This window comes from Chiroxiphia lanceolata, chromosome 7 (genome assembly GCF_009829145.1).
Source record: "Chiroxiphia lanceolata isolate bChiLan1 chromosome 7, bChiLan1.pri, whole genome shotgun sequence".
NCBI classification, from domain to species: domain Eukaryota; kingdom Metazoa; phylum Chordata; class Aves; order Passeriformes; family Pipridae; genus Chiroxiphia; species Chiroxiphia lanceolata.
In genome coordinates this window covers 29,656,844-29,669,017 of record NC_045643.1, presented here as the reverse complement: position 1 = coordinate 29,669,017, position 12,174 = coordinate 29,656,844, and the positions used below count along the sequence as shown (strand labels likewise).

Here is a 12,174-nt window from a genome sequence, read left to right as displayed (position 1 = left end):
CACGATTAAAAACAAACAATCAAAAAAGCAGAAGCATCTGAACCAATCTATTAGAACAAGTTTTCTGTCCCAGAAATCAAGGAAGCTGAAGCACAGGGCCAGGCATCGTGTGGGCAGATCTCAGAGAAGCTCACACACACGGTTCACACAAAGCACCGGATTGTCTCGTTCACAACATACTCTTGCAGCAGTCCTTAAGCCTCTGCTGAGTTCAGCTTGCCAAATCAGGCTGAGTACTGCCAGATTTTTTTAAACGTAGGTGCCTAGAGGTAAAATGTTTGCCAAAGAATAAAACCATAAAATCCTTCTTATTTCAAAAGTGCAGATTGAGAGGGAAAGAACTGCTCTTGCTTTGCACTCTTTCCAGACATTTAAGAAGGTTAAAGCACTTCACAAGTAACATTCACTTCTGGGCTTTACACAGTGATTAATCTGAACTACGATATTCCTTTTCCAAATGCAAAATGCAAGGATACAAAAATCCTGATCATACGATGTATTAGAAAATAAGATCCTACTGCTGAAAAGCAGAGTAAAAGTATCAGACAGACTCCCTATCAAAATCAATCAAGTCTTTCATTTCAGAGCACATACCAAAGGGGTTTTTTTTAACATCCAAGTTGCTACCTTTAACTTTCAAGTGCACTCTGAAAAGGAAAATTCCAGTATGGTTTATCATATTCCCTTTTTATACAAAATAATTCCAAGTAGAACTGGCTGGAAACAAGAGTTCCATTTCATGACTGGTTTCAAGGTTCTCATATTTGGATTCTTTCCCAGAGGACTCTTGCAAAACTAGTTTCTTTCTCCCCTCACTCCTCTCTCTCTTTCTGTTGGGCATGTCTGCACCCTGAAATGTGGCACAGCGAACAGGTACTCAGATCTGTGGAGAAGGAAGCCAGCACATCTGGTCAGTCAATAAAGTCCAGTTGCAGAAAGGTTAACAAGCTTAGGAGTCTAGAACAACTAGACTTCATCCAGACCTGAGGTCTGACTGCCTGGCTCGAGGATCTGTAACTCATGACTCTGCAGTGCTCGTTTTCTGAGCTGGTGGAATGACAAAGATCTGCAACAGCAAGTTGTCTTGCCCTCCCCTCTCCATCCATTTTGGAGTCAATCACAAACTCCATCCTACAGCTGTGAAAATTTCTGAATGAAACTTGAAATTTAGTTTCATTTCCTCGATGAGTTTCAGTCTCAAAGAAGCAGCAATTAACATATATTCCTGAATCCAATAATTACCAAAACTTTTGAAACAATTCTGGTGTGGAGAAACAGGTATTGCTCATAGTTATGTTAAAAGCTGATGTATTTAACACATATTGGAAAATTTTTGTTTGAAACATATTTTGTGGGGGTTGGGTTTTTTTCTTGTTTTTACTTTGGGTGTGTTTTTTGGGTTTTTTTCCCCCTCCATGTAAAATAGAGATCAAATTGTCCTGCTCACCTGAAGCCTGGACCTCCATGATGTACTGGTGTAAATCTTGCCCTTGCTGGATGACTTCAAAGGTCATGTTGTTCATGGCCAACTTGCGCTCAGTGTGACGCTGCAGTCGCTGCTCAGCCAGAGTGAGGTCTTCAGTATTGAAATCATTCATTTGCCTCAGCAGATCTTCATTCCAAGCATCTAACTCTGCTGTAACCTTCATGGACAGAAGACAGACACCTTATTCGCTCAAGATCAATGAAATAACTTGAACTGTGTTTGGATCAGAAAGTACTTCACATTTTGACTCTGATCCAGAAACATTCAAACCACAGCCTCAGTACACTCTAGATCCTGCCCACTTAATGGTCACACTTCACATTTTTCTTAAGCCAGGATCCATAACATGTTATCAGTCCAACAAGAATTTGGACACCTCCTGTTTCCCGAATAGTTTTCAAAGGGCATGGGAAGAGAAGATCCACTATATTTGTGTGGATGGTAGAGAGAATGTTTCTGAATAAATTAAAATTTAAATAAAAAAATAATGCTTGCAGAATTGCAAACCACATAATCCCCAAATGGCCTGAATGTTTCTACAAACGTTTTGCAACACGCTATTTGTTACATATCACAGATGTAACACACAACACAGAAACATCGCACTCAAGGGCTAGGAGATCCACCAGAAAATTCAGGAATGGTACCTGGCTGTAACCAAAGACCTATATAAGCTGTCAATAACTCATGGGAACATGTAAAATCTTCTGTTGCTTTTTCTGCTTCCTAATTGTGACACCAAGTCTGACAATTTCAGCAGTCCATTTGTTGTAGTTTCTGTGTTTTACCTCAGTCCACAAGCAGCCAACTGGTATCAAAGTCCTTCTCCCTTTTTGCCTCTATAATTAAAGCAAGATTCAGCAGCCAGCCAAACATCAGTCTCACCTCCACCTAGATTCTGCTACTGCAGGCTAAAAAGAGGGAATATACTAGTGACTATGAATGAGAGATGGGGGAAAAGGGAAATGGGAATTACATCAAGCACATAGGCACTGTGCAGAATACAATTTTTAAAAGCATTTAAAATTATTAAATAAATGCCTCAATTTCGATTAATAGGTTAATTCCTCATAACTAGTTTTAACTCTTCGGAATCTAGCTATCTACATTCCCACCTGTGCATTATGATGCAGTGAAAAGTTCTGTTTCTCACTTAAAATGCTCTTCAGAGCCTGTGTGCAGTGAGACACTTAACTTCCTAAGTAGCCAAGACTCAAAAATTTCCACTCAGTTTTCCTTTCCAGAAAACATATATCCAATACAGGCTTAGGAAGATAAACCAAACAGACCAGTTCTCAGCCTTTCTCACGTTAGAATGGACAGTAGTACAGTTTCATATTAGGAATAAAAAAACCAGTTTTTATGCTCTTTTTTTTTGAGAGAAGCAGAAAAGCAGACTCAATCAAGAACCTGGGACCTCAGCTGCAGGGTGAAAGGCAGAGCATGGGTATCCTGAGGGGCTTCTATTTTTCTTGAGCTTGTTCCTTTGCCCATTCCACTCAATTACCTTTAAATAATAGCTATCTCTACACTGTCTTTGGCCCCATTCCTGATTCCAGCAGCCTCTGATTCATTTACATATCAGAGCTGGAGTCCCCAGACAGCGGAGACTTACTGGCAGATTTAACAGTTATGAAGAAATGTTCTGGAGAAGAGTTTTACTAGATACATTTGCACTTAGAGACAAATGCTCAGCTAACAGTAATCAGAACTGAGGTGATCTTGACCTCGTTTCAAACTACAAACAGCAGAATGAATTTAGAATGAGAGCAGGTTCCTACAGTCATGACAGTAACACACAAAGTTCAGTACAAAGCTCTTTCTGTTCTTTCTAATGGAAAAGCATGTGACACAAGTGAATCAGAACTTTATTTGTTATGAGCTGTTAAAAATATTGTCTGTTTGAATTCATTGCATGGATTGTCAGGCTGCTAACACATAATTATTTGAAATTTTGCAAGGATTCACAAAGTACTTCCCAATTTCCTGTGACATTCTTATGTATGTGCACTCAAGACATCTAAAACAATTTATAAGTGACAGTAACAGAAAAGATTAAAACAATCAAATAACGTGTTACATGAGTTTGCTCTCAGACCCATGACTTTATGATTGAGAGTTTCTGAACAAAACAAAGTCTCTCCATCCCATTTATTTCTATGGATGTCAAGTCCAAGACAGAAAAATGCAAATCTTTCGTAGGGTTGAACTGTCAGGGGAGTTAATGACAGATGTAAGAAGGAATCAACAGAAGTTTGACAAGTATACTGAGATTCAGTACTTCCTGGGTAAACTTCTCCGCTGTGGTGCTGTTTTTCTTAGTAACTCATCCACTTGGCTGTGGAAGGGACATTGCTCTTATCGTTAAATCTACAATCATTTCCATTTGAGCATGGGGAAGTGGCTGTTCCTGACTGCACCAGTTTTTGTGCCAAAGACACATGTCCAAGACATGTGTCCAAGACATGTCTGTAGCAGAGAAGCACCTACAAACACTCAGGAGAAGGTTTGCTTCTAGGTAACCAGTGCTGCTCATCCTTGTGATGGCAAGCAGCTCCCACCAGGCTCTGCACACAGAAGGAGATGCACCTGAATATCTACCTGTCCCTTGTAGACAGTGGAACAAAGAGGGGGTTTGCTCCATTATCAACACTTCCCAGATCAAATGAGTGGTTCCAAATAAAGAGGAAAGGACAGCGATGACACAAGCTGATAAATTATATGAGATGGAAGGCCAGCCCATGGTGCTCTGTGTGACATTGTCAGGACTGGGAACAGAGGCTAAGCCTGCACCTGAGCGGCTCTGGACAGTTGGACAGGTCCAGCAGGGTTTGTTGCCCCAGTGCCAGCTCGACTAGGCCCAAGAGCACAGCCAACAGTGGAGAGTAGAAGGAAAGAAGGAGGGAAGCAGCCTTTGAGTGGGGGCTGATGAAGGAGTGCCAGTCATCTCAGGTGCTGGGTTAGGGGAAGAGAGGAAGGGATCAGGCACAGCAAGAGGTGGAACATCACTGAATCTCTCAGGCTAAGCATGTACAGGAAGGCTGGGTACATTGCTCTGAGTAACAGACTAACAGATGGCTAGAAGGGAATCTAAAGCACACTCAGGCAAGAAGCAATACCAGAGCTGTGATAACAACACAAGTTTCCTGAATCCCAATCTGGTGCCCTATCTCACAGACCATGCTGCTTTTCATATCTCATTAAGACACTTCCTTTTCTGTCTGTACAGCCAATGCCTCAAAATCCCAGCATCTTCTGTACTTCAAACTGGACCATTTGGAAATATTCCCAGAGTATGAATTTACTGGTTTGACTTGGGTATAGGAAAAATGATTTATTTTTCTTCGGGAAGAAGCTGTAATTAGGCAGCTCTGTTAACTACAGATGTATATTTTTCAAGCCTAAAAAAATGGATGCTTTCACAGATTGGTGAGGCCTTGATATCTATGATAAAATTTGGACTGCATCAAACAAAAGTGTCCTGAGCTGTGGTAAGAGTGAGCTGAGCCTATGTCAGAATTATTTCATAAATGAAGCTCACTTGGCCATGAACTTGTTTTATTCCCTTTTTACACAGAAGAATAGCTGATCAGAGTTTACTCTGATTATCTGCTAGATTTTTGGTGGCAGGAACTGATAGCATTTATGTTTACTCACTTTACTTCCCAGTGTTTGTGATCCTAAATAGACCTCAGCAACCTCACATGCTGTGAGAGAAGAGAAGCCCTGCTCTGCTCTGCTCTGGCTTGAGAAAGAAATTGTACCAAAGCAGAAGGGTCACATGTACAGCAACAGCAGCAGTGCACAGGTCTACACTAGCACAGGCAGCAGACTTATCCCCCTGTTCCCACACTGTTCCAAGGAAAGCTGCACACATGTCAGTCACACTTCATCTGATTCCTTGGAAGAAGCTACGCTCCTTCTTTGTGGGTCATATAAGCTTGGGGCCAAGAAACAGGCCTTCCTTACTAATTGAAAGTAAAATGACCCAAGAATACAAATGAAAGAGAAAGACATGACAAAGCAGTTGATTACAATGAGCCTAGGAAGCAGATTTCTTCCTTCTTGACCTGAAACAGATGCTCCTGTTGCAATGATAACGGGAGGAGCAATTTTGGTAGTGAACCCAATCTAGTGTTAAGTGAGATACCTGAGATATCTTTATCAGGGAAATGGAGGAAGCAGGTGAGCAAATACTGGATTTGTGTTAGCTCCATTTTACTATCACAGAGCTAGAATGGATATACAGACTATGTCAGCCAGGTCTGCTTTTCATGTAGACACAGTGACCACAGTCTAGACCACATTCTCTTTAGGCAGGAATCCTCCTAAAGTAGTAACTTAATATATCCAAAAATCCCACTGTGGCAATACTGCTGCATTTGCTGCTTCCCATATTTATCATGTTGCAACACCAGCAGGAAATGTGACCAAATGGAGAGAGACATGCTCACCTTCAACCCTGGAGCAGAGTGAAAGGTACAGAGAAGAGGTACACAGGTGAAAACCAGTAACAACAGGAGTAACCCAGGCATCTCATGCCTACATTGCAGCTTGCTTGTGAATTAGGCCAAAGAGCCTGCTGGAGCTGCTGCAGCTGCTGTGCAAGCAATTGTACGTCTCAAATAATTTCTTATCTAAATCCTTAGGTATATTTTTTTTTTTATGCTGCTGCTGAGACTTTCTACAAAATGGTGCTGCTGAGCCTTGAATGCTGCTTGCTTGGCCTTAATTCAGCGTTTGACAGCCAAAGTCATCTTGTTTAATGCCAACCAGAAAATTTTGTTTGCCAATTGAAGGAGGTAGAGAGGGGAAATGAGGAATCCGGTGATAGAAAATAAATGATATATGGTGAATGAATCACATAAGAACTGATATTCCAAAGTATGGGCTAAGGAAGGGCATATGAGGAGGAGGGGAAAGAAAGTTCTATCCTGGGAGCAGAAGCTATCAACACAGAGAGTGGGCTTGCAAGAGGGATCTGAAAAGGAGTAAAGATGCCTGGGAAGAACAAGCAAATGTAGGAGGCAGATTGCAAGAAAAATGATGGTGCAAGTAGGAAGAGAAGCAAAGGCAAGAAGAGTGGGTAAAACACAGAGATGAGACAGGACAGGAAGAACAGTCACACAGGCACAGTGCAGATCTGTATAGATGAGGGAATTCCTACCTCATTTCAAGAGGAAAAAAACTGGCAGCCATACAGCCAGAATTAACAGAGAATGAGGATGGATGACATGAGATGTTAGATACAATCCAGGAAGGAATCAAAAAGAAGGTAATTCTAACTTCTGGATGCAGAGGGAGTGTCTGTGAGTGCAGAAAGAAAGGAGTTATAGTGGAGTAGAGAAGACCAGATCTCTAAGGCACATACCAGAGATTGGGCACCAGGAATGCCAAGGGCAACAACACTTGGCTCTGCCTCGGTGTTCGGAGCAGGCTGAAGGAGCAGAGGTCTGGATGTGACAGTATAACTGGATCTGGGAGCAGACTAATACCAAAGGTACATGGTAGTGGAGCTTTAGGTAGGAAAGGGTAAATGAAACTGTCACTTTTGGAGATCATATAAGCAGAAAGTTTGCTGTTCTTCCTTCTCAGACCTTGGTTTTGGCTGATGCTGTGCAGTATGACAACACTGCCACCCTTTTTTTTGACAACAGACAGAGATGCCACACTGGCTTAGTAGGGACCTGAGCCACTGAAGTGTGAAAGGACTGTCACAGTGATGATTCTGCTCTGGTGCTTTTGACTCCTGAATCCCAAAAATATCAAGAGAAACAATGGAATTCCGCTCCAAAGGACAGGGTGCCCAGAGCAGCTTAGAGTATTCCTTTCTCTAAAATGAAGTGACCTGCAATTTGAAAACTAGGAATAGATGGAAAAGAGAAACAAAAGCTCACTAAGCATGAGACATTATAGGAGTCCAGCTTATGAACAGGACAGGCTGAAATTCTTCTCACCATTCTCTTTCTTTCAAATCTATCTCAAATCCTCTCTAACACTTATTTCTAACAAAGAAGCTCACACCTGAGTGTCAGCTCTAAGTCAATGAGGGGGCTATAAAACATCTTGTACCTTATGTAGGCAGCTAATTCACTTGAAAAAGTCTGCTAGTGTTATAAACCTGGAATGGGAAACTCAAGTGAGTTGTAAATAACAGTGAAATAAACTACCGTGAAAGCTGGCTCTTGTTTCTTCCTAAACTCATGCTCAGGGATGGCTGTGAACAGCCAGAGGGGCCAGCAAGAGGAATCAAAGCTGAAAAATTCAATTAGCAGATGAAATAAAGCCAAAGAGATTGAATAGTGGAAAATTAGATATCCAGCAGGTGAAGATTTTAGTGATCATGGGGCTTTGTAAAATATAATAAACAGTATACAAGATCAAATTTATATTGTATAGTGGGAATCCCCTTAATCCCTTCCAGCACTATGTCCTGGTGTAGGAACCACGTCACTCTCAGACAGTGCAGAGGCTCTGTCTAGCATTGAACAGATCCCTACAAGTTGTAGCAAAAATCAACACACAAGAGATGGAGCTGAGTACTTCTTGGAAAAGGAGAGGGAAGTTTCTTTGGAGGTAACCAACAACTGTTGCTAGACAGGCATTGGCTGAGACCATTCCTGTTTTCAGTCATGGTATTTTATAGAGGCCTACAGGTGAATTTGATCATCTCTCTACAAAAGATAAGGAAAAAATGTGCAGAAAGACTCTGGATGACAGCAATTTTTTTAGGGGTCACAATTCACTGCATTTTACCATTTGGCTCTTATGCATTTACTCAGCATTTTACTGTACATTAGCACTCATTCAAGTAATCATTAATAAGCCTTAAAATTACTATTTCTGAAGCAAGGGACAACGTATACTTGACAGACCTTCCTAAGGATATAACTCTGGAGCAAGACTGTGCTTTGTATGTATAACATTCTCAATGGACTACTGCTGATGTCTGCCAGCTATTGTTCCTTGAGCCTTACACCCCATTTCCTCACAGCAGATCAGCTACCACATTCACATTGCATGGAATCTCCTGAGTTACCTGGCTGGCTGCACCAACTCAGCTGAAGTCTGTATCATAAAGACCAACCATAAAATCCCGATGATCCCATCTTGCCTTGAAACGTGCAGTGACTTGGTTAAGGAATAAAACATACCAGGCATCAGGTAGACATGTTTCCGAAATAAAGAATGGGTTGTCATTTTATGGTGTTAAAACCTAAGGCAAAATAGCCTCCCATAGGGACAGCCAGGCTCTCTCATGTTTCTGTTGTGTCTGATTCCAGGTGCTGCCATAGTTTAGGTTTCATAATTTAGCCCAAGAACCCAGTGTGTAAATATCAGTCAATATAATGAGATTAAGGCAAGAAAGAGCAGGCAGCACATGCTTTGTGCCTGTGGGTTTGTATCCAAACTCATATCTGCCAAACCTCCTATGACTCAAGTACAACACAAAAGCTGCCTGTGAGGCTTAGAAGACCTTTAAAAGTCCTAAATGAACACAGCTGGTCTGCCCTGTCACAAAAATAGGTAGGTGGCTTCTCTTAAAGTAAAATACTTTTTCTGAAGACAATACTTTTTCTGAAGACAAAATGCAACAATAGCTGGCAGATTTCACTGAAGTACAAGAAAAGGTCCAATAATGCCTATATAGATGGAAGTAAATGTTGCTTGTGCAGCAAACATTAATCCTGAAGTTTGTCTGGGCTCCAAACCTCTGTCAAGAAGAGAAGATTATAGAAAAGCTTGCAAACCAGGAGGGCTACAAAGCAGATGGGTACAGTGTGAGTTTAGGAAGGAGTGCCAAAGGAAAGGGTTATGTGATCTATGGCACAAATTTTGATAGCTGGGGAAAACAGTCAGAGAAGGAAGGTTTCCAAAGAACAAATGACAGTCAGGCACTTTCTAAATAAAACAAAAGGCAAATCACTCCTTTGCCATTTGTGAGCTTTTAAAAATCCTAATATTTTCAGTTTGCATTGTTAATTAGAAAGGAGAGAGAGTGAGAGAGAGAGACGGTAGCAGGGAAAATTAACAGATTAATCAAAACTGTTCAGTACCAGAACTGGATGGAATGAGACAACACAGGAGGTAACTATTTTCTAAGGCTGAGCTCTGGTGCACAGCCTTCTCTAAAGCTGTGGGGAGCAGATGGGCTCCCAATGCTGCATCCTTCTGGCTTCCACCAGAAATATGCAAGTCTCCCTCTCACCAGAGTTGCCAGAGAAGGGTCCTTGTCCTAAGGGATTCCCTGAAGCTCAAGAACGTGAGAACCCAGGGTGAGAACACAGATCTGAGGGGGGAAAATTGGAAACTCAGTGCTTGATAAAACAAAGGTGTTCAAGTCTGGGAGGAACAGGAGGGCCCACTTTTTGCAGACAGTTTGTGTGAGTGCAGGGAGGATTAACACGCTGCAGCAGGTAGAGGGCTTTCATTAAGGATGTGTTCAATATGGCACTGCTCTTTGGACAGATGGAAGGGGGCTTATCTAGACTAGAAGAGGAGAAATTCATTTGACAATCAATCATACTGGTACACATTATTTCACGATTCTTAATCTATGCAGGATCTAGGTTATTATGGAAAATTAAAACCTAAATACATTTCCACTCATAGCTCAAGCTACTTGTCTTTAGTAGAAAAACCACTTAATTTCCTGATTTAAATTTCCTTGTCTTTTTCCCTCAACAGCTTGGAATAGTCAACCATCAGCAATACTACATGCTTTTTAATTATAGTGATGAAAAAAATCTTTTTGTTTCTCCACAATGGCATGAGATAATTCTGTTAATTCTTATAACAGTTTCCTACTGACTTGGAATCTTTATTAAAAAGCTGAGGCAACTGACTGCAATTTACTTTCTAAGGATCATTACTGTGTCAGTTTGAGTCAATTCAGCTGTTCCTTGAAAAGCATAGCATACATCTCATATAATATTTTATTTCAAAATGCCTTTGTTTTTATTACCCATCAAACTGCCTTTATTGTTTAAGCACTAAATGAACTTACAAAATTTAAGATACTGACCTGGATATATTTTTCATTGTGTTTTCAGCTATAAATTTCATAATTATTCTAAAATAAAAATACTTTGTTCAGAAAGAGGGAGCTTTCTAAATAAAATCATCTGCCCATAGACTCTCTATGAAACATGTTCTCAGATTTCCCTGTAATATTAATCTTGCAGAAGAAATTCAGATGTTCATATGATAAAAAATAGCAAATCTGCAGTGACAACCACGTGGTGATTTTCTTAAAATCCTTTCTAGCTAATCTGATTTTAGAAGACTTTGAAGCACATTTCAATTTTAAATATTTTAATGTATCACAACCACTCCATTCTATGAATACACAGAAGTAAGATTCATGCAGAAACAAAATCAGAGGTATCCACACAGTCTTCCCATTCTGGCATCACATATGGAGGGGACTAATGTAAGTCACATGATCTCCGGATGCCTCAGCTGCCCCATCAGTTAAGTCATGTGGGGTGGTAACTGTCTGTGAGATCTTTGATTGAAAGACTATTAAAGAAACAGAATTTGAGAGCAGTGATTTATTTTAATTCTGGTTTTTTAAGGTCTTTACTTCGATTAACATAATTCCAGGTTCAGACCTAGAATTTGTAGGGAAACAGGCTGAGATCTTAACGAATAACTCACCTGGGTTCACCATATACTCTCTACAGACACATTTGGGTGTTTCAGAAGCACATACTGCTTCTTTCTTTTTTTTTATTTATTTTTGAAATCTTCTATTAAAATATAGGAGATACTACTCTTATGGCAAAGTATGTTATCTGACATGAAATACATACATACATTTATACTTATACACACATACAAAGGATACTGTATCTCAGTATCAAGGAGGCTGCATATAACTGGCAAGTAAATGAAACTATTCTAATTTACATAATTAACAAGCACTGTAGAACAGACTTTATTACAATACCTAACTGTGCAGTCTCAATAGAAAAGCTCAGATACTCCTCACTGATTTCTATCTCTGGCATCCAGTCACAGAACAGGACACCTTTCAGGAAACAGGACACCTCTGTTTCCAGCCTTTTATTTCACTATAATTCATCATGCCATGTCTTAAACACAGAATACAACAAGGCACTCTAAGGCTCCCATTACTTACCAGTACCCACCTTGAGATTACCTACAGATTTACAAAAAATGCCTTCAGGAATGTATCATCATAAAACACAAAGGTGCTCCATGAACTGAGCAAGCACCGGTGGGATACAGCAGGAAGAACACAACCCAGAAAGGACACAAATGCTGACACAAGTCTTTCATAGATTTTGTGGGCACAAGTTAATTTACATGCTGTTCTTTCTCCCTCATGTCCTATCAGAATTACAGCAAGTAATTACTGAGATTGGCTGTAGTCTCTTTAAAGTTTCTCAGTCCAAGAATACCTCAATTATTAGTGTTTTGATAAGTTTTCCATCCAGTGCTTTTGATTTCAAGACAGAACTGAAAGACCTTTTTTTACATAAGGACATGAAAATGCACTTTAACTTACCCCTCTAATTTTTTTTTCCTTTTTAAATAAATCCACTGTAATGCTTAAGAAGCCCACCTTTAAAATATCCCTTCCTTTTATGCATTACATGTTTCTTTCACTCTGTGGTTTAAAGACAAGCATGTATCTGTTTGTATCCGAAGAGACGAACCTC

The 12,174-nt window shown here is 40.3% G+C and overlaps 1 protein-coding gene across 2 annotated transcripts in view; it reads right to left on the bottom strand.

The window, feature by feature from the left end:
* KALRN (kalirin RhoGEF kinase) overlaps positions 1 to 12,174 on the bottom strand; it is a 506,307-nt gene that overhangs the window by 176,860 nt on the left and 317,273 nt on the right. For both annotated transcript variants that reach the window (XM_032693924.1, XM_032693926.1), the window contains exon 15: positions 1,448 to 1,643. In XM_032693924.1, the coding sequence (XP_032549815.1) occupies positions 1,448 to 1,643 (196 nt within the window). The remainder of the gene's footprint in view (positions 1 to 1,447; positions 1,644 to 12,174) is intronic.